The following is a 21,651-nucleotide window of genomic DNA, read 5'->3' as shown; positions in this document are numbered from 1 at the left end:
ATGCTGGGAATTGAACCCGGGTCGGCCACGTGCAAGGAAAGCGCCCTACCCGCTGTGCTATCGCTCCAGCCCCCAACTCCTACACTGCTATTTTCTTGTTTTATGCTGATGGAAATGTTTTCAGAATTCCTCCTGACCCCTTGCATGCACCTGCCTGGAACAGACCCAGCATGGGGCAGTGCTTACTAAACACTTGGACAAATGGCAGGGCGGGTGGACAGACAGACAAGTGGTGCTCCTGTACATACCTCCCCCATCCAGGTGACTGTGGATGCTCAGCCGGTGTGGCCCCCTGTGAGCAGGCACGGGTTCAGGATCGAAGACACGGGCCACATGTATGTCATCCGGACGCCTGCACACATCCAGATCCAGTGGCTCCACAGCTCAGGACTCATGATCCTGGAGGCCAGCAAGGCCAGTGGCACCCCAGGCCGGGGACTCTGTGGTGAGTCGGGCCCCTCCCTGCTCCCCTCCCCCTCCTCCTCCCCCCTCTTCCTCCTCATCCCTCCACCTCCTTCCCCCTCCTCCTTTCTTCCCTCCTCCTCCCTCTTCCCCTTCTCCTCCTCCTCCCCCTCCTCTTCTTTTTCCCTCCTCCCCCTCCTCCCTGTCCTCCTCTTCCTTTTCCCTCCTCCTTCTCCCTCCTCCCCTTCTCCTCTCCCTCCCCTCTCCTCCTTCATCCATCTCCTCCTCCTCCCCCCTCCTCCTCTTCCTTTTCCCTCCTCCTCCTCCCCCTCCTCCTTCCTCCTCTCCCCCCCTCTTCCCTCTTCCTCTTTCCTCCTCCTCCTCCCTCTTCCCTTTCTCCTCCCCCCCTCCTTCTCTCTTTCCTTCTTTTTCCCTCCTCCTCCCTCCTCTTCCTCCTCCTCCCTTCTCCTCCTCTTCCTTTTCCCTCCTCCTCCCTCCTCCCCTTCTCCTCCTCCTCCCCTCTCCTCCTCCACCTATCTCCTCCCCCTCCCCTTTTCTCCTCTCCCATTCCTCCTCCCCCCTTTATCTCCCCCTTCCTCCTCCTTTTCCCATCCTACTCCTACCCACCCCTCCTCCTGGCTCCTGGTTCCACCCCTGCCCCCAGACGTGGTTTCCTGGGCCATGGAGAGCTGGGGCAGGGTGCCGGCAGCGAGGATGCCTGGGCAGAGGCCTCATGCCTTGTTCCAGGGCAGACGCGGCCAGCAGAGAGATGCGCTGGGCTCTAGCCTGGACCAGTTGTCACCTCAGCCGGGATTGTCTGTCAGCTTCCCTGATCACTTCCTAATACCAGATAATCCTTCCGTCTGCAGATGCCAGGGCCCTTCACAAAACACTTCCACATTCTGATCTCACTTATTCCAGGTCAACCACACAATAGCCCTGAGAGAGGCCCAATTGAACTACAGAGGGACGGGGGCTCAGAAAGGTTAAGTGGCTTGCCTAAGGTCACAGAGTCGAGCTGTCACCACACACAGAACTAGCACTCTTCAGGGCACAGCAGCATGACTGAGAATGTCTCGTGGGACTGGATGAATTTTGATAAGGAAGAAGGGTACAGGAGGAGGCCTACCTGTTGCCCTGTGCAAGAGCATATTGACCCCCTAGGAGCACTCCATGACAGGGGGCCATGCTTACAGTGATGGATGACTAGATACACACACACACACACACACACACACACACACACACACACACACACCTCAAACTCACTTAGCCTCCCCCTCCACATCCCAAATCTGCAGAAAGCACCATCCTCAAAAGCAAGATGGGAAACGTGACTCAGGAGTCCCAAATAGGACAGGAGGGGTTTCCCATTATATACTATAAATGATATACTTTGTATCCGCAGAACTGGCGGTCTGAGGTATCAGAGCTGACATCTGCTCATTTCTCTTGGGGTTCCCTGGGGAGGAGAAGGTAGAGTGCACCAGCAGCACCCCTTGCTCCCCCTGGCTCTGGCAGGGCTGGGGGCTGGCAGCCAGGCTCCCCTGCCCCTTGCTGCCCCTACATTCCAACCAGTCTCCAGATAGGTTGGGGGGATGGGGGGCGAGGGCCCTTGAGGGGAAACAGGGGTACCTGTAGTCAGCCATTGGCTAAGCTATGCCACTCCCTCTGAAAGCCAGTGGCCAGGTCATCACTGCAGGTATCAAGGGGGACTGCTCTGGACTGAGGACCCGGAGGAGTTTCTGTCCCCACAGTAGTGGAGGGAGCAGAGATGGGGGAAGGGTGAAGCCAAGGCCTGAGTGGGGTGTTAGATCCTGGGAGCTACAGGAGCTGGTGGGTGCCATCTCAGGCAGGGAGCCCCGCTGTTCACTCCCAGGGGCCAGGTTCACTGCCCTGGGGGGCTGTGGGTGGGCGTCACCCTCTGTGATTGTCTGCAAGAGACACACCTGATGTCCTGGGCAGGCTGCTAGGCAGGTGTGTGTGGGGGGAGTGATGAGGGGTGCTGGGGGAGCGGGAATCGTGTAGGAGGTGCCCTTGGAGAGCAGAACAGAGAAGCTTCACTAACCTGGGGAGGCTGAGGGTGGGTCCTGGGCTCCCGAAGGCAGAAATTCTGAGAGTGTTTCCAGAGCCAAGCCTGAGAACTGGGTGTGAAGGTTCAGCCCACTCTGGCTTGGTGCCTTACCCATGGGCATCACTGGCATGCACGAAGCCCCCAATGGAGAGCAATGTTCCCTCCCCACCCCCCTCTCCTACCCATGCTCCTCCAATCTGCGGCTCTGCAGTGTTCAGCATCAGTTTCCAACTCCACAGGAAGGGGCAAGTCGGGAAGCGGTCATAGACCTGGTCTTTCACTGACATCCCAGGGGCTGGGACAGTCCCGGGGTGGGGGCTAAGGGGTGGGGGTGGCAGAGCCAGGTGTGGTGGTGTTGGACACGATGGGGCTGGGACGAACTCTTGCCTCTTGCAGGGATCTGTGATGGGGACGCAGCCAATGATCTCACGCTGGAGGACGGCTCTGTGGTGGGCGAGACAGAGGACCCTGCGCCCTTCCTGGATAGCTGGCAGGTGCCCAGCTCCCTCACCTCGGTGGGCCAGACACGCTTCCGCCCAGACAGCTGTGCCACGGCGGACTGCTCGCCCTGCCTCCGCATGGTGTCCAACCGCACCTTCAGTGCCTGCCACCGCTTCGTACGTGTCCCTGGTCCATATCTGTTGCATGCAAATGCACTTCCGGTCCCTGCACTTTCAAAAACCATCACTGCATGTTCCCTGACCGTCCTCCCCCCCACCACCTGCAGGCATGCCCCTCATCCCACTGCCGGGGGCTCAGGCCACAGCCTAAGAAGTTGCGCTCTGGGGAGCAGAGCTGGTGCCCGCAGCCCCACCTGCCAGGTGGGGGCACCCTGGCTGGGACCCAGAAGCCCCTTTCTGCAGGGAGATAGAGATCTGGAGGGGTGGAGCCTGGGGAGGTTGATGCTGCTGTGGGCAGGGCCAGGTCGGGGGCACCTGGGACTGACCACGGCCGCCCACACACCTGCCAGGTGCCCCCGGAATCCTTCTGCGAGCTGTGGATCCGAGACACCAAGTACGTGCAGCAGCCCTGCGTGGCGCTGACCGTGTACGTGGCCATGTGCCACAAGTTCCATGTGTGCATCGAGTGGCGACGCTCTGACTACTGCCGTGAGTGCGCGTGCGCGGGGCGAGCACACCTCCTCCTGGCCTCTCGGCTTCTGTCACCGGAGGAAGAACCCGCAGGGCCGGGGCTGAGGCTAAATTACATGCACACACTCATACTTCTCTGCATACTCAGTGCAGGCCTCAGTCCACAGCCGCTGGAGCCGGAGCCATAGTACAGTGGGTAGGGCAACTGCCATGCATACAACTGACTTGGGTTCAAACTCCCATAGGGTCCCCTGAGAAACCGCCTGGAGTAATTCCAGAGTGCAGAGCTAGGAATAACTCCTGAGCATCAATGGGTGTGGCCAAAACAAAACAAAACACACACACACACACACACACACACACACACACGCACAAATTCATAGCTGCAGCAATTAACAGCCACATCAATCCACAGCAGCACCCACAGGTCCTGGTTGGTTACTTTTAGCATTCGGGAGTCCGGTCCAGGAACAGCTTCTGAGGTCCCCACACCTGTAACAGTTAAAAGATGCAAGATGGACACCTCTAGACTCATGTTTGATAAATCATGCTCCTAACTCAGTGGCTAGGAAACCAGTTTGGGGGCATTCTAAAAGGGCAACAGAACAGGACGGGAAAGACAGGTGCTGCTGCCCTTAAGGAGATGGTTTCAGGAAAGGTGGTTTGATCTCACTCCATCCTCAATGCTCAAACCTGGCTGTCCTTTGGAGAACATTCATGCCTGGGCCTCCCAGTCAGTGAGTACAGCCCAGTGGGCCTGGCCCTGGGTCCTGGCGCTGACATTTCAAAACCTCCCAAGTGATTCTTTATCCATTGCCTTTGGTCCCCCCCCCCCCCCCCCCGCAGCCACCCACGAAAGATTCCTTGTTTATTGCATGGTTGGAAGCAAAGGGGAGACTGAGTGATCCTTTGGTCATCACAATGGGGCCCCCTGAATGATGCTTTGTTCATTTCATGGGGAGTGCTGAGTGATTCTTGACCCTTTACATTGGGGACCCCTGCTCTTCAAGTGTGTGTATTGGGATGTTGATGTCAAATCCAGTTTTTACAGTCAGGCTATACTGAGAACATGCAGCTTAGAGTGTGGGTTGATGAGTGTTTTCTGTCAACGGTCAGATGTCCCATCCTGGAGGCTTTGGGGGGACATGCGGGTGCTGCTGTCTTGGGGTTGGGGGGAGGGCAAAGAGGGGCCAGGAGAAAGAATGGTCACCAGGGGGTTAAATGCAACTTTCCTTCCCCCAAATTCTGGAGTAGGCAGTGGGGAGAGGTGTGGGAAAAGGCAACAGCCTTATACTCTGTGAAGGGCACCCGCTACTCCTCACCTGCCCCGTACCCCCAACCCCATGACTCCACAGCCTTCCTGTGCTCCAGTGACTCCACCTACCAGCCCTGCGTGGTGGCCTGTGAGCCCCCCGAGACATGCCAGGACGGGATGCTGGGCCCAGTCGACCCGGAGCGTTGCCAGGTGTTGGGCGAAGGCTGTGTCTGCTCCGAGGGCAGCATTCTGCACCGGCGCCACTCGGCACTGTGCATCCCTCCGGAGAAGTGTGGTAGGTGTCCCCCCCTCCCCTCCTTCGCAGCATGGGTGCCCCACCAACCCTAATGCTAGCCCCTCCCCCCGTCAGGCTTCTGTGACCTTACGCTTGCCTGCAGCTGGAGCCCATCAGCATCCCTGAGGTTCACTTTGGGGCGCGTCAGCATTCCGGGGAGGATCTGGTCTGGGGCTGTCGGGGTCCCCCAGCCCAGCTTCCTCAGACTCTGGGTACCCCTGTCTGCAGCCTGCACTGACAGCGCAGGGGTGCCGCGCGCCCTGGGCGAGACCTGGAACAGCTCCCTGAGCAGCTGTACCCAGCAGCAGTGCCAGGCCCCCGACACCGTGGTGCCCGTGGAGCTGCACTGCCCCGGCCCGCGGCCCGAGAGCTGCCCGCGCTTCGGGGAGGTGGTCCTGCTGCTGCCCACCCAGGAGCCCTGCTGCCTGGGCGCCGTGTGCGGTGAGCCCCGCAGGGAGAAGGACCCCGTGGGCGGGCGGGGTTGCGGGCACCAGCTCTGCTCCCCAGAGCGTCACTTCTCAAGCGCCACTTCTGGTGGCGGGGTGAGGGGCGTGCCTGTAGGTGGTGGTCAGGAAACACGGTTTCTGGACGTGCAGGGAGCGGAAGTGCATTAGCACCAGACTCCTGGCGACTCCCGGGTGCTTCTGGCAGTGCTGGCCACGTAGCGTTTCTTGGGTGCTAAGTGGGAAGAGCTGAGCAAGTCCTGTGCAAAGCAGGAGTCCCTAGGGTCAACTGCAGTCCCTACCCTGAGGAGTGGTCAAGTATTCCAGCAGTGGAGGGGGCCCGCGCATGTTAGCAAGCTCACCAGGCTCTCTCCCTACTGGCCCTGGCTGTCTGTGTGACCCCTAGGGCTGGGGCCAGTGGGGACAGCGCGTGTCTCCAGCTGGGCAGTGCTGGAGGCATGGGGGAGGGCACCCTGGTCTCCAGGTGACAGGCCATGTCCTCCCTGGCCAGTGTGTAACCAGACTCTGTGTGAGGGCCTCGCCCCCACCTGCCGCCCTGGCCACCGACTGGTCACCCACTTCCAGGAGAATTCCTGCTGTCCCCGCTACAGCTGTGGTGAGTGGAGGGGCACAGGGAGCCCTATGGAGTGGCCAGGACAGCTGTAGAGGGGTTCCCTGGGGAGGAGAAGGTAGAGTTAGGGGCCCTCCCTGCCTGTCACGTGGCCTGGTGGGGCCTGTCCCCAGCACCCACCTCTGTCTGCTCCCCAGAGTGTGACCCGGACTTGTGTGAGGCAGAGCCTCTTCCCAGCTGCCGCCCGGACCAGACCCTGATCATTGGCCGTCTGGGGGACTCGTGCTGTGACTCCTACTTCTGTGGTGGGTGCAGGACCCACCCTGTGCTCACCCTTAGGACCCGGAGGGAGGGGGGGTGTCTCTGGTCAGGGTGGGATGGGAAAAAGGGGAAATCCCAACAGCCATCCAAAAGGAAGCAGCAAGGGAAGAGGGAACGGACTGAGTCACCCTCGGGGACTAAGCAGAAGGAAGTGGGGACCAAGTAGGGGGAAGTGGGGGGCCAAGCAGGAGGAAGTGGGGGGCCGAGCAGGAGGAAGTAGAGATGGAGCAGGAGGAAGTGGGGACCAAGCAGGAGGAAGTAGGGGGCCAAGCAGAAGTGAGAATGGAGGAGGAGGAAGTGGGAAACAAGCAAGAGGAAGTAGGGGACTGAGTAGGAGGAAGTGGGGGCCCAAGAGGAGGAAGTGGAGATGGAGCAGGAGGAAGTGGGGACAGAGCAGGAGGAAGTGGGGATGGAGGAGGAGAAAGTGGGAACCAAGCAGAAGTGGGAACCGAGCAGGAGGAAGTGGGGATGAAGCAAGAGGAAGTGGGGACTGAGCAGGAAGTGGGGACCAAGCAGGAGAAAGTAAAGACCGAGCAGAAGGAAGTGGGATGTTCATTGAGTTGAAGCTCAGAGGTAACAGCAGCCAGAGGGGACTCAGATTCTGACTCTGCATGGGTCACTGGTGACCACAAAATGCAGTAATAAGCTGGCTTTTATCACCTCTGAGTTTTAGGTACCCACCATGCCCCAGCAAACTACTCTTTACCCAGTCCCTTGGAAGGGGACTGTGCTGTGTGACATCCCCCCCATCCCCACCCCCACAGCCTGCGGTGACTGTCCGGACCCGATCCCTGAGTGTCAGGAGGGGGAGGCGCTCACAGTGGACAGGAACACCACTGAGCTCTGCTGCCCTTTGTACCAGTGCGGTGAGTCCTGGGGGCCTCACAGATGGGGGCACAGGGGATATTAGGACCCCCATGGTGAGCTCTGAAGACAGCAACCACTACAGTGAAGCTTTGGGGGGACACAAGCATCTGAGCCTCACCCAGGATCCCCTGCAGAGGAAAGCCTCAGAGCCATCTCTGTCTTTGCCCGACGTAGCACCCACATTTGGCCCCAAATCTGATTCCATCTGCATTGCAGTAAAAGGCAAGACTCTTCGTCTTGTTTTTATCTTTTTGTTTGTTTGTTTATTTGGGGACCATATTGTGGTGCTCAGGGGTTACTCCTGGCTCTGTGCTCAGGGATCACTCATGACAGGGCTCCGGGCTTGAGGTGCCAGGGATGAAACCCAGATCAGCTGCATAAAAGCAAATGCCCTTCTGGCTGTCCTCCCGCTTCAGACTCGGGAGTTCCTCTTCTCTAGAGTCCAGAGCATCCTGTTGTGCATCTGGGCCGCCTTCTTGATCCATCGCTTCCTGCTTCCACCTGTCACACACTGTGCTGCAGTGACCCAGGGTGCCTATATCTTTTTTTTTTTTTTAGTGTTCATCTTTTTGTTCTTTAATATTGATTTTTTCTTTTTTTTAATTAAAAAAATTTTAATAGTGAGACATCATGAGGTACAGTTGCTGACTAATGACTCAGAAAGAGAGGGACAGACATAGAAAGATTGCATTCATCTGGGGAGCATAAAGTAACAAAATCGGAAACTAACACCCAAGAATGGCCGAGATTTGTACCAGGAATTTTACTCCATGACTTGGAGGCCTATATCTTTTTGAGTTTGTGCTTTTGCACCCTTGGGAGAGCTGCCAGAGGTAGGGACCAATGGGGCGCATGGGAACCCGAGTGTTGATGCTTTGAGAAGTCTTTCTGCTTTTTTTTTTTCCCCAAGAAAGGCCACATCAGGTTGCCGTTATACTTACAAAACTGGTCTGAGCAGAGGGTCAGTACCCTCCTCCTGTGGCCTGGCTCGACCTTTGGCCTCAGATTCCTCGTGTTTCTGGGAGACCTGCTGGGCATAAGGATGGAGGGTGGCCCTGGTCAGTCATGGCTCTGGGTCCATGGGTGCCACTAACTAGCAGTGTGGCCTGGGGCATGGCAGCAGCCCTCCTATCCCAGACTCCTCTTACTTTAATGGTGCCCACCAACATATGTGGCTTAAGGGGGCCTGGTGGAAGATTAGTGACAAGATATCAAAGGACCTAATTGTCATTAGCTTCATGGTAGGTGTTCATGGTCAGGGATGGGTCATGGGGCCATTAGCTTCTCACCTTTGCCCCATCGTGTCTTCCTGATGCCTTGAGCACTAAAAGCACGATTCATTCTCATAGGAAATGTGAGAAAATGAAACACTCCCTTCCTACCTGCCGAGAGCCTACTCTCAGCACTTCAGCACGCTGCCCTCCTGCTGTGCTCTCTGCCTTTTGGTGAATGTGTTTCACCCAAAGGTCCCACCGGTCATGCTCATTTTAAGCATCTCTGAAAATAGCATCTTTCACTTGTGCATGCTGATGCGTTTGCCAGTTGCCAGTTCCTGATTCTCCTGGTGCCCCTAATGCAGGATCTGATCCAGAACCGCATGTTAACATCTGCCTGAAAGAGCTGCTAGTCTAGCACAGGTCCCTTTTTCTAGAGGACACAGAATTGTTGGTGTCTGGGCTGTGGTCTTGTAGAAAGCCCCACTTCTGGGCTCATCTCATTGTTTCCTCTGAGGGTTTTTGCTCCTCTGTCCTAAGAATTGGTGGGTTCAAGTGCCGCAATTTGTTTGGTTTGGTAGTGGGGGTAGGAGGAGATTGGACCACACCTGGTAGGACACAGGGATCACTCCTGGCTCTGTGCTCAGGGATGGATCACTCCTGGCAGTTGTTGGGGAAAGTTTCTATGTGCTTCCAGCCCAAGTCCTTAACCTCTGTATAATCTCTCAGCCTCAAATCACCTAGTGGTGCTCAGGGGACCAGGTGTGGCACCAGGGAATGAACCTGGGTTGGCCATATGCAAAGCAAATGCTCTACCCATGGTATACTCTCCATCCCCTAGTCACACAATTTTTGATTCTATACTAAACTCTTATAGAGTTTCCTCACCTGGCACCTCGGGAGATATGTTCTAGCTGGTGGAGCCACCAAAGCTGATGTCAATAATGGTCCTGGATTAGGCCCCACCCTCTTCCATTTTTCTTCTTTCTACCCCAAAGTCTCCCATGACTTGGACAGAATTCAATTGCCCTCCTTCCCTTCCACCTCAGAATTTTGGAAAACGCCCATTTGTAATCCTTACCCAGACCAACATACTTTTGTAAATCAATAAAACAACCAAACACATCTCCCAATCTTTCCCTTTGGGCCTCTACTCTCTTGTCCTCACCAGAAAGTCGTGCTCTGGGACACCCTCAGCCAGGGTGAGAGAGAATTCTGCAGATGAGAATTGCCAAAGAGCCCCAAGCAAAGAGGGGCAGGAAGCATGAGGGACTGGAAGAGGGAAGAGGCCAGGGCAGGGCAGTCTCCCCGAGGGGCTCAGGGGGTCTCCAGCTGGTGGAAGCAGCTCTAGAGAGAAGTGCTTTTCAACGAACCTTGCACCTTGCTGGTCTCCAAACCCAGCTGACCAGTTGGTGAAGAAGGCCCAGTGTACTGACTGGATCTCCTTCCATGGGTCACTTCGGGGGCCCAGTGGACCCCAACTCTGGACCCTGTGGGAGTCCCAAGGAGGCTGGAGGAGATTCTCCCTCCTCAGCCCATATTGTTGTGTTTTGAAGCAAGCGCCTTGCTGTTGCATGACTGAGGCTGGCCCCCTCCCCCACAGTGTGTGAGAACTTCCGCTGCCCCCAAGTGGACTGTGGCATGGGCACTGCCCTGGTGGAGGTGTGGAGCCCAGACCGCTGCTGCCCCTACAAGTCCTGTGGTAAGTCTCCCCTCAAGGATGCCCACCTCACCCCCTTCCACGCAAAGGCCAAGATTCAGGCCCGCTTGGCATGGACCCAGGCCCTGGCCTTGTTCACTTGGCTCTGTTCTTCCTCCATCCTGCACCCACGGACACTCCTTCCTGGGATAAAATGCAGGGTAGAGCAAGTTCCAGAAGGCACTTTCACATCTTTGAGTGTCTATACCACAACAGTGTGACCCGTAAAGCCAGTTTTTGTTTAAAATTCACCTATAAACCTTTTGGGGAGCAGTAAGGGTTAGCTTGTGGTGTGTATGTGAGGGTATCCTCAATCAGTCATGAGCACCAGTGGGCTTTAGGTTAAAATGTTGTTTAGAAAGAGTTTAGCAACTTTTGTTTTAGTTTTTTGCTTTTTGGGTCACACCCAGCCATGCACAGGGGTTACTCCTGGCTCTGCATTCAGCAATTACTCCTAGCAGTGCTCAGGGAACCATATGGAATGCTGGGAATCAAACCCAGGTCGACCACATGAAAGCAACTGCCCTACCCGCTGTGCTATCGTCCAGCCCTGAGAGTTTAGCAACTATTTAGCAGCTAAATAAACCCAGGCCTGATTTGTCGTTTTTGGGGCCCCTGAGTACAAGCATCCTGTGAGCCAGGATGAGAATCTTTTCCTTCAGGCGTTGCTCCCTTGAAGCCGAGTAAAGCAGCAAGGCCTGGAGCAGGCACTGCAGGTGTTCAGGTTCAGGAGTGAGGGGGCAGGGATTTCCGTTCGTGTGGCCCCTCTGACCCTGAGCTCACCCCTCTCACCCTACAGCCAGAGCAGCAGAGAAGGGGGAATGGGGGAGGGGAGGGAAGGGGTGCCTCGGGGGGGGGGGGTCTGAGAACTGGAGCTGCTCTGGTTCCTGGCTTGGAGCAGTAACGTGGGGTGTGCTGGAATGCGGATTTGGAAAAGGCCTTTGGCCTGTTCTAGAATATTCTAGATGTTGCACAGGTGACTGCACAGCAACCTGCTCGATGCTGGGTCAGGTCTGCCTCCTGCTATGGAGCTCAGGGGCCACACCCACCACTGCCCCAGCTGCCCCGTGGGGTAGGATCCCCCTGCAGGATGGAGGTTCTGCCTGCTGGGAGATGCTTAGGGACCCTGGGGCACTTCCACCTGGACACTGCTGGTGAAATGGGTACTGGCCCTTCCTGTTTTATTTATTTATTTATTTATTTATTTATTCATTTATTTTCAGAATGTGACTGTGACACAATCCCAGTTCCCCGGTGCCACTTGGTATGGATATACCCCCCTGCCCCCTCCCCCACACACACCCTCTCTGGCCTGCCCCCTCCTTTTTTCCTTTCTTATCTCTTCTTTCTTTGGAGACCCTGTACCCGCCCTGTCAGGCAAAACACCTCAAACTCTACTTTAGCCTTACAAGCAGCCAACATGGCCGACCCGAGTTCGATTCCTCCGCCCCTCTCGGAGAGCCCGGCAAGCTACCGAGAGTATTCGATATGCCAAACACAGTAACAACAAAGTCTCCAATGGAGACGTTACTGGGCCCGCTCGAGCAAATCGACGATCAACGGGAGGGCCTTTACCTTTACCTTTATCTCTTCTTTCTTTGGAGACCCTGTACCCGCCCTGTCAGGCAAAACACCTCAAACTCTACTTTAGCATCCTTGCCCCAAGCACTGCTGGGTGGGCACTGGGTCTCCCTTGGGAAAGCGGGCATAATGGTGCTTCTAGCCAGGAGGATGAAGAGGCAGGATGGGCGGCCTGGGAGATGCCTTACAAGGCGGCAGTGCATGCCCTGCCTGTGGGAGCCCCGGGTTGTATCCTCGCCTGCACGGTCCTCAGCACAGCGCCTGAGTGCTTCTGCGTTTTTTGTTGTTGTTGTTGTTTGTTTGGGTTTTTTTTTTTTTTTTTTTTTTTTTTTGCTTTTGGGATCATACCCAGAGATGCTCAGGAGTTACTCCTGGCTCTGCACTCAGGAATCACTCTTGGCAGTGCTTGGGGGACCGTATGGGATGCTGAGAACTGAACCCAGGTTGGCCGCGTGCAAGGCAAACGCCATACCCGCTGTGCTATTGCTCCAGCTCCCCGAGTGCTTCCGCATTTGGCCCAGGGTGGTAGAGGTCCATGATGAAGACGACACTCAGGCCAGAACAGATCTCCATTGCTAGTTGGGTGGGAACCCCCCCAGAAATCCTGTCGCTTCTCACCCTCACTGTCACAGCCACCCAAAGGAGCTGCCGCTTTGGCTGTCTCAGTTTCACCAACAAGGCGACTGACCGGGGAAGAAGCGGGTCAGTCAGCAGGCAGGAATGGAAGTGGCACTTACTACAGCCAGCTACAGGGTCCCTGGGGGACAGTGGAAACCCTTTAAAAATCATGACCTCGCATTTAAAGTGATTGATTGATTGCTTGCTGTTTTCTGGACTTGATGTCCTCTCATTTTGCCCTCTTTCTCACCCCTCCTCTTCCCCCTCCAACTGATTAAGAGGGGTCTCGTGGTGTGAGGTTCAGGGTCAGCAGACACGAGGGTCCCTTGCTGATGGAACCAGCAGGTGTGCAGAACGGAAGGAGAGCTTAGACCTTGGGATAGCCACAGATTTTTTTTTGGAGGGGTGGGGGAGTTACCACACACAGGAGGGTGCCAAGGATTCCCCCTCCCAGAGCACCAGCCCCTTCCTGTAAAGAGGCCGGATGTCCGCTGCTGGCTCGCTCACCCCTCCGCCCTCCTGCAGTGGGAGAAGTCGCAGCTGGACGAGGCGTTCCTGCACAGTGCGGAGAATGTGTGCGGCTGTGCCAAGTACGAGTGTGGTGAGTGAGCGCGTGCACGTGCGCGCACGAGGCGGAGGGCGGCAGGCCATGGGGTGGGCAGCGCACGTGGGCAGCAGCCAACCCGGGTGACCGCCGCCACGTGCTCGCCCACCAGTGAAGGCCCCGGTGTGTCTGAGCCGGGAGCTGGGCGTGATGCAGCCGGGCCAGACGGTGGTGGAGCTCTCGGCCGATGGCGTGTGCCACACCTCCCGCTGCACCGACCTGCTGGACCCTCTGAGCGGCTTTTACCAGATCAATGCCACCTCCGTGCTCTGTGACGTCCGCTGTGAGGCGGTAGGGGGCGTGGAGACAGGGATGGGCTAGTCAAGCTGACCCTCCCCACCCCACCATCCTGTCCCTTCAGTCTTTCTAGACAAGTCCAGAGAGCGTGCATCAGGACCCCCATGTCCTCCTGTGGTGTAGGAACTGTTGAGAGTGGGCCAACCTCGGACAATTAGGGGGCTCCGACCGGCTGGACGCCTGGCACAGGGGGGCTCAGAAATACCTGGCACCTTCCCAGCTTGTGGGTTTGTGTCACTGTCTGCTGTGGAGCTTGTCACAGGGCCCAGTACCTGGCTCTGCACTCAGCTGAGTGGCCTCAGCTGAGTGCACTCAAGGAGGGTGGAGTTATTCCCATTTCTCAGATGGCAAAGCCGAGGTCTGAAATGTTCTATTCATTGTTCCAAAGCCCCGCCGGAAGTGGGGTGGCCAGCTGAAGCCTGTCTGAACCCAAAGCAGGCTGGAGCTTCTCTGGGGTGGGGGTAGGGTGGAGGGGGAATGGGCTGGGGATACTTGCAGGGCTGGGGGTTGGGAGCTGCATGGAGGGAGCGGGCTGGGGGTTCCTTTCTGAGCAGCTGCAGGGGTCCTCCTGGGACTGAGGTGTGGGCTGCAGAGAGGCAGGGCAGGGACCCCCCCCCCCCCCGAGACTGAGGCCCAGCCCTTGGCCGCTGCCTACAGAACCAGGAGTATGAGCACCCTCGGGACCTGGCGGCCTGCTGCGGTGCCTGCAGGAACGTGTCCTGCCTCTTCACCTTCCCCAATGGCACCACCTCCCTGTTCCTGGTATGCTCTGGGCTGGGTGGTGGGGCGGGAGGTGGTGGTGGTCCTCAGAACCCAGGCCCAAAGCCCAGCTGCCAACAGCATCTGCTGGACCAGCTCCTGGGGGGACACCTGTCCTGGGAGGTGTGGTCCAACCCCCCACCCCCAGCCCCCTCCAGCCTGTGTGTCCCCCTGTGTCCTCCAGCCTGGGGCATCCTGGGTCGCAGAATGTGCCCGGCACCACTGCAGCAGCACCCCCTTGGGCGCCGTGCTGGTCCGCTCACCCATCAGCTGCCCCCCGCTCAACGAGACCGAGTGTGCCAAGGTCGGTGTCAGAGACTCCTGCCCTCTGGCTGGGGGAAGAGGGAGCGAAGGGATGGTCCTGGGTGTAGGAGTGTGGACATGTCACCAACTCCATACCACATCTCACGCCCCCCCCCTTCTCCGACATGCACAGTCACATGACCCAGGCTCGCACCCCCCCCACACACACACAGGCCGTCACTCACCTTCACACGCTCCAGTTAACTCCCTTCCCACCCTCTACACACACACACACACACACACACACACACACACACACACACTCACTCACACTTGCCACTCATCAAGGCTCTCTGGTGCACACACATTACGCATGCTCAGTGCAGGGCTGGCTCATAAATCCACACCGGCATGGGCGCATGGGCACACCTTGGGCTCTAGGCTCCCCGCCCCCTGCTCCCCATGGCATGGGCTCATTGTTGAATTAAGGTTCCCGACTTTAATTTGGGCCATTTAAGGAGATTCTTAGTGTTGGGGCTGGGGTGTGTGTGTCTCAGTTCTAGACCATTGGCCCTGCCTGCAGGAGACCTGAGCTCCATCCTTGGCACTGGAACAGAGGAAACCCCCTTAATAGGGCTGGGGACGTGGCCCAGTGGTAGAGCATTCTTCATGCATGAGTGAGGTCTTGGGTTCGATTCCCAATGCCACATGGTCCCTGGAGCACCAGTAGGAGCAACTTCTGGTCAGAGCCAGGAGTAGCCCCACTCCCCACACCCCCCACACCTCTCCACTCCCAGAAACACTGGGGATGGCCCCCAAATAAACAGGAGACATATCTTCCCGAGAAACAAAGGCAACCACACACCCAGCCACCATCCCTGCACGTGCGCACAGGACATAAAATCATGAATCACACAGGTGCTGAAGCCACACTCAGCCCCCCAGCACTTACAGAGTTGACCCACCTCCCACCCCACATCAGAGGAGAGTACTCCAAGGGACGGTCGCCTCCTTTTCAGAGATTGACAAAGGGCACTGACCCAAGGAGAGCACCCCAGCACTTCCCTGACCCTCTGGGTGGTGAGGCACGAGGCGGGGAGGGGGGGCGTGGAGGAGAGGAGCTGCCACCGGGAAGACAGAGACCCTGAATGTCAGACCCCACTCTGGGTGCTCTCCATGCCCTCCTCCCTCAGACAGGGCCCTCCTCCCTCAGGCCAGAGCCTGCCGGGCAGCAGGGGTTGGGCACTCCAGAGCTGTGGGTTCTTTGTGTTTCTTGCTGGTGTCTTGGCTCCAACACACCCCCCGCCTTTCCCTTCAGGTTGGGGGCTCGGTGGTGCCTTCCCTGGAGGGATGCTGCAGGACATGTGAGTGAGCCTGTGGAGGCAGTGTCCAGGGCTGCAGGAGCCACTCAGAGGCTGAGGTTCTCTGCTGTGGCCAGCACCTCTGCTGGTGGCTCGTGGGGATCATTCCACGGCACGGATGTGGAGGTGGACGGGACCATGGTCTGTCCCAACACAGACCCTCATAGGGGCTGAGTCTGGGCCCCACCAGACTCTCTATCTTCTCCTCCTACCCCTGCCAGTGCCCTCTACCGCCATCTCCCATGACCTCCCTGAGGTCAGGAGCCCTAGTCATGAAGGGCCTCTCTGGGAGGCTCAGACCCACATGGTCTCTGCAGAAGGAAATGAGATCTCTGTGTCCCACGACCTCCCCACTGCCCACCAGCCCGACAATAGGACCCCCCGTACTTCCCCATCCTGGGCACCTTCAATGGAGGCCTCTAGGATTGGGGACTCAGTTCCTCCCCATCACTCCCTGCCAGGAAGCCGGTCTCAGTGCCCCCCCACCCGGGCTTACCCCCGACCCACAGCACATGCTCCCAGAATGCCATGTGTGTGCCCCTGTGACCTGCAGCCCGTGTCCCTCTCCCCAGGTTCCCCGGGGACCCTGTTTCCTGTGGTCCCCGTTAGCCCCGCCTCTCCTCCACGGGTTAGTGTCCACTGCCGCCCAGGTACACCCCCCGGATGCCCAGGGGACCGGAGAGGGGCGGCTGCGTTGCTCTTCTTGCCAGCAGTGTCCCTTCTGCTAGGCGGCCCTGGCGCGGGGTGGGGTGGGGCGGACAGTGGCCCTGCTCCCTGCGCCTGGTCATTGGGCGCCCCTGCTCGCATGCTGGCCGGCGAGCCATGACCCCCCGGGCTTGCATGGGTATGCTTCGGCTCTGACTGCTTTCCTGGCACCCACCCATGCCCCCTGCTGCCACTGCTTTGCTCCTCCTTGGGCATTCAGCCAGCTTCAGTTCAGGACCCAGAGGACCAGGGTCAGCCTGGGGTTCTCCTTCCTCCTCAGAGCAGAGCAGGACAAACCTCCCCTGGGCCGGAGTCTCCGTCAGAGTGGGGGAAACTCTCTACCCGGGTGGAAAACTAGCGGCCGGAAGGAAGGGCTGGAAGCCATTTCCAGCTGCTCCCTGGGCTGCAGAGCGTGGCATGCCTCTCATCAGTATTGGCTGAGCCCTACTGATGCGCCGGCCCTCCCTGGATCCTCCTGGGGCCGACCTGCTCATGGGAATGGCCCTCACCAGCAGGGCGGTGTGGCTGTGTTTGCAGCAGGGGTGGGAGCACTAAGATAAAGATACAGGGTGGGGGAGACGGTATAGCGGGACGGGTCTTTGCCCCACACGCAGCTGACCCAGGTTCGATCCCCAGCACCATATGGGGTGCCCCGAGCACTGCCAGAAATGATCCCTGAGCACAGAGCCGGAAGTAAGCCCTGAATACTACCAGATGTGGTCCCCCCAAAATAAAGGAAAAGAACACAGGATCGGGGGGACATAGTTCAAGCATAAGGGCACATTCCTGGCCTGGATCAGCCCCAGGTGTGATCCAAAGTCCCACATGATCCCCCACCCCACCCCCAGCGTCACTGGGTATGGCTCTGGTACACCCCCCACCCCAGGCACCAGAGGGCCAAGTACCACTGGGAGTGGCCCCGAGATGGGAAAGAATGAGTAATTTATCATTATAGGTTCATAATTATGTAATTACAATCCATATTGAGGTGTCTGGAACAAGGCAAGAATGAACAGTGCAGGGGCTGGAGCGATAGCACAGCGGGGAGGGCATTTACCTTGCACGCGGCCGACTCAGGTTCAATTCTTGGCATTCCATATGGTCCCCCAAACACTGCAAGGAGCAATTCCTGAGTGCAGAGCCAGGAGGAATCCCTGTGCATTGCCAGGTGTGACTCAAAAAAGAAAAAAATGAACAGTGCAGAGGGTCGGGTCAGGTGATGGGAGGGAGGGGCTCCTACCTGCTCAGGGAAGGAGCAGAGAGAGAATAAAATTGGGGGTAGGGGTGGGGGTGGCCTGGGTGGAAGAAAGGAGCTGCCATTTCTGGGGGTGCATCAGGAAAGGTCCAAGTGAGATGTTGGAGCAAACAAACAGGAGTGAGGGGGTGACTGAGCACCCCTGTGGGTGCTGTAGGAGGGTGGCCTGGGCACAGCACAGCAGGCCTGTCTCGGTGAGGTGGGAACCCACCCAGGGTCCCTGCTGGGTTTGGATCCCTGGGAGGAAGCCAGGTGCTCTGGGCTAGGCTTCCGGTAAGCAATAGCACAGCGGGTAGGGCGTTTGCCTTGCACGTGGTCGACCTGGGTTCGATTCCCAGCATCCCATATGGTTTCTTGTGCACTGCCAGGAGTAACTCCTGAGTGCAGAGCCAGGAGTAACCCCTGTGCATTGCTGGGTGTGATCCAAAAAGCAACAACAACAACAACAACAAAAAGATCAGCACAGAACCTCAGCACTGGGGCTGTCTCAGGGCAGGGAGCTGCAGCTCAGGCGGGGCAGACACCCAGGGCCAGAGATAGATAAACCTCAGGGCTGGAGGGGAGAGGAAGCTGCCGTGTCCCAAGGTCCTCCTCCAGCCTAGCCCAGGGCCCCCCACGCCATCCTCGGCAGCCCTGTCTCTCTCCCCCACCTCCTTCCGGGGCTGGGGCACTAATGCTGGTTAGCGGCTGCCCAGCATGGCACTAACAGCACCATCCGGATCCCCCACCCCCACCCCCAACCCCCAGGGGGCCCCACTCAGCTGCCAGCCCTCACCTTTCTGTCCCCTCCCAGGCAAAGAGGACGGACGCTCTTGCAAGAAGGTGACCATCCGCATGACCATCCGCAAGAATGACTGCAGGAGCAACACTCCCGTGGGTGCCCGGGAGATAGTGGTGGAGGGGGGCTTGGGTGGGGGTGGGAAGGCAGAGGCTCACCAGGGGCCTGCCGCCTCCAGGTGAACCTGGTGTCCTGTGACGGGAGGTGCCCATCCGCCAGCATCTACAACTACAACATCAACAGCTACGCCCGCTTCTGCAAGTGCTGCCGCGAGGTGGGACTGCAGCGACGGGCCGTGCAGCTCTTCTGCGCCACCAACGCCACGTGGGTGCCCTACACGGTGCAGGAGCCCACCGACTGCGCCTGCCAGTGGTCCTGAGGCCCAGGGCCCAGGGCTAAGGTGCTGTCTCTGCCACCCCTGCTTTCCGCCACTTGCAGCTGGCCCGCCCTGCCTGTGCAGGAGAGGGGCCATGAAAGGTGTGGGGGAGTGGGGACATGCTGAGCATAGCACATGGAGGACGCACACAGAGAGCCGGGCATATCCCCCCTACCCCTACCCCTACCCCCCAGCACACCCCTCCTCCAAGCATGGGGAAAATGCCACCACTGAGGAGGACCTCGGGGACTCGGCTCTGTCTTGGAGTCTGGAATGGACGGGGCCATCCAGTGCAGTGACCATCACTCTGGGGGCTTTCCTGAGGAGCCATCCCGGGGCACCCCAAAGCTAAGTTCAGAGCCAGCAGGCGGCCCTTCTCTCCGGCCAGAGCAGAACCAGACAACAGAAAGAAAGGGAGGAGGTTCTCGAGCAGCATGCAGACCCGAGTCTGGCTGTGGAAAGACCTCCCCAAATCTGAGAGGCGTGTCTCCCACACAGGTCCTCTCAGTGCCCACTCTGAGTACGGTCAGGTCCATCCAGAGGCTGAGGAGGGGCTTGGTGAACGTCATGTCCTCATGGTTGCCCGGCTATTCCCTTTTTGAAATTGTCGTCCAGGAAGGGTGTTAGGAGGTTCGGCCCATGCCTGCTCCATGCCTGCCTGCCCCTACCCCCCTTTCCCGACCCCCAAAGCCAACCTTCCTGGCAGAGGAGCTGATTCACATGAGGTGGGGCACCCCTCAGCACCCTGGGTTGTTTAAGGTCCCCCTTCAACCTGGCCTGGCTGTGGGTGTTTACTCCAGGAATGTGCCAGAGATGGTCTCTGGAGTGGGGAATATGCTGGGGGTGGGGGGCTGTAGGAGGGTCAGGCCATACCTGGACCCCTATTTATGGCACACAAGCAAGAGAGTCTGTCCACAGAGAACGCATGTCCTAGGCCTCTGCAGCTCTGAGACTCGGAGACTAGACATCTTTGTCTGAACCTTCCAAAAACCAGGCAGGGACCCCCCTTCTGACCCCACTCTGCAGATCTCTGCACCCTCTGCTCTCCTGTTTGACTAGAGATGTGCATCTTGCCCCCTGGGCCAAGGTCCCTGCTGTGCCTGCTGCCTTGTGGTGTGTCTCTCTGCCTTCTGTTCATGCATCCAATAAACCAGGAAGCACCAGGCCTCTGAGCTTTTCTAAGGGGCTCAGACTTGCTCGTATCTGTATCTCAAGGCATTTCATTGGGAAGAAGTGACTTGATTTTATAGTCCTTGAGGTCAGCCCAACTTCTGCCCCGCCCCTGCCTGGTACTGTGCCCCACTCAGAGCAGGTCTTCAGTGGTGTCTGGTGGAGGAGAATGGCTTCCAGGGCAAGGAGTGAGGAGAAGAGACCTTGGAAGCTGGTGTTCCAGTGAGGGGCCTGAGGAATGGTCCAGCCTTGGGCGGGGAGGGGGTCAGGACAGATACTGCTGAGAATTTGGGTGGGATCGGCTCTGGGAGTAGGATATATAAATACTGGTCTCTCTATGTTTTGTCCTTCCTTATACATGAAGCCCTGGGTTTAATCTCTACCACTTAAAAAGCACATAGGCAAATTCAAGGGTCAGTGGAAGGGTGATTCCCTGGGTTGCCCTACATGAGTTGGCATAGAGAAGAGACCTCCAGAGGTGCCCACCAATAAGAGGAGGTCACCCCTAGGGCTTGAGTCAGTGCTTAGGGTGCAAGAGCTTTGCCCTAATGAGTGGTCTGAGGATGCTGCAGCCCTCTGAAGCTGTTGCTTAGGAATTTCTTTAAGGGCCTTCCCCCTTGGTACATCTTATGAGCATGAACCCTAGGACTGTTGTTAATGAAAAGGGAGCTTGACAGCTTTTTTTAAGCCGCACACTTTTATTTTGAAGAAGATCAGAGTTATCAGAGGAATGATCCAGTAAGATTTTGTCTGCCCACTTGTGAAATGGGCAGACTAACTTGTGAGATGCAGGTAAGGTGGCAACTAGAAGGACATTTATAGCCTGAAATTCATATTTGTAGATTTTGCCATCGCTACAGCTCGAGCTAGGGTGGGCATGGTTTCCGCATTGACTTATCACTGCTGATGACCAAGGGCTGCACTCAGCAGATTCTTTAGCCATCACACACTCTCTGAGTCACACACCAATAGCATCCAGAGACAGTTTCAGATCCTGGGCTCAAGAGGACTTGATCTTAGACATATCAGTAAGGAGAGGTAGTTTAAATTCCTGATTCTATGGCACGAGAGATACTTCTTTTTTTTTTTTTAATATAAGAGTACTGCTATTTATTCAGCCACTGATTAGCTGATTGAATTGGGCATGAACTCCACCTTACTTTTTTTTTCATGATTTTATTTATTTATTTTTCTTATATTTGTCTATTGAATAACTGTGGGAAAAGTTACAAAGCTTTCAGGTTTAAGTCTCAGTCATACAATGATCAAACAACTTTCCCTTCACCAGTACTCATTTTTCACCACCAAGAACCCCAATATACCCCACTCCCACCCCTCCCAATGCCTGTGGGGCAGATGATTTCTACTTAACTCTTCTCTACATTGATTACATTCATTATTTCGACAAAAGATGTACCATTATTGTTCCCCCCAACAATTTCTCCCCCCAACAATCAGAATTGCTGAAAAGGCATTGTGAAATACTTTGTTTTCTATAGTTGGTTATGAGAATCATAGGCACGAGGGATATTTCGATGAACCATACAGTGGCTCTTCGGTCATTGCTGAAGCCCCAAAGATCCCAGCTGTTCCTCTCACCCACTGCCATGCCCAGACATTTCCACCCAGGCGCAAGCAGGCAACTTGGGCACTGAGCCCTCCCACTCAGCTG

At 57.2% G+C, this 21,651-nt stretch overlaps 1 protein-coding gene across 1 annotated transcript in view; it reads left to right on the top strand.

Moving 5' to 3' along the window:
- OTOG (otogelin) overlaps positions 1-18,812 on the top strand; it is an 82,771-nt gene extending 63,959 nt beyond the window's left edge. Inside the window, exons 38-54 of the mRNA XM_056106876.1 lie at positions 262-445; positions 2,873-3,093; positions 3,447-3,585; positions 4,923-5,117; positions 5,346-5,558; positions 6,072-6,176; positions 6,329-6,436; positions 7,217-7,318; positions 10,137-10,235; positions 11,456-11,496; positions 12,957-13,032; positions 13,148-13,326; positions 13,990-14,094; positions 14,276-14,395; positions 15,653-15,698; positions 18,449-18,528; positions 18,612-18,812. Coding sequence (XP_055962851.1) covers positions 262-445; positions 2,873-3,093; positions 3,447-3,585; positions 4,923-5,117; positions 5,346-5,558; positions 6,072-6,176; positions 6,329-6,436; positions 7,217-7,318; positions 10,137-10,235; positions 11,456-11,496; positions 12,957-13,032; positions 13,148-13,326; positions 13,990-14,094; positions 14,276-14,395; positions 15,653-15,698; positions 18,449-18,528; positions 18,612-18,812 — 2,214 coding nt within the window. The remainder of the gene's footprint in view (positions 1-261; positions 446-2,872; positions 3,094-3,446; positions 3,586-4,922; positions 5,118-5,345; positions 5,559-6,071; positions 6,177-6,328; positions 6,437-7,216; positions 7,319-10,136; positions 10,236-11,455; positions 11,497-12,956; positions 13,033-13,147; positions 13,327-13,989; positions 14,095-14,275; positions 14,396-15,652; positions 15,699-18,448; positions 18,529-18,611) is intronic.
- Positions 18,813-21,651: the final 2,839 nt, after the last annotated feature.

The sequence above is a fragment of the Sorex fumeus genome, unplaced genomic scaffold (genome assembly GCF_029834395.1).
Source record: "Sorex fumeus unplaced genomic scaffold, SorFum_2.1 ptg000007l, whole genome shotgun sequence".
Classification (NCBI taxonomy): domain Eukaryota; kingdom Metazoa; phylum Chordata; class Mammalia; order Eulipotyphla; family Soricidae; genus Sorex; species Sorex fumeus.
Note: the sequence above shows the minus strand (reverse complement) of the source record. Positions and strands in the feature narration are given on the sequence as shown.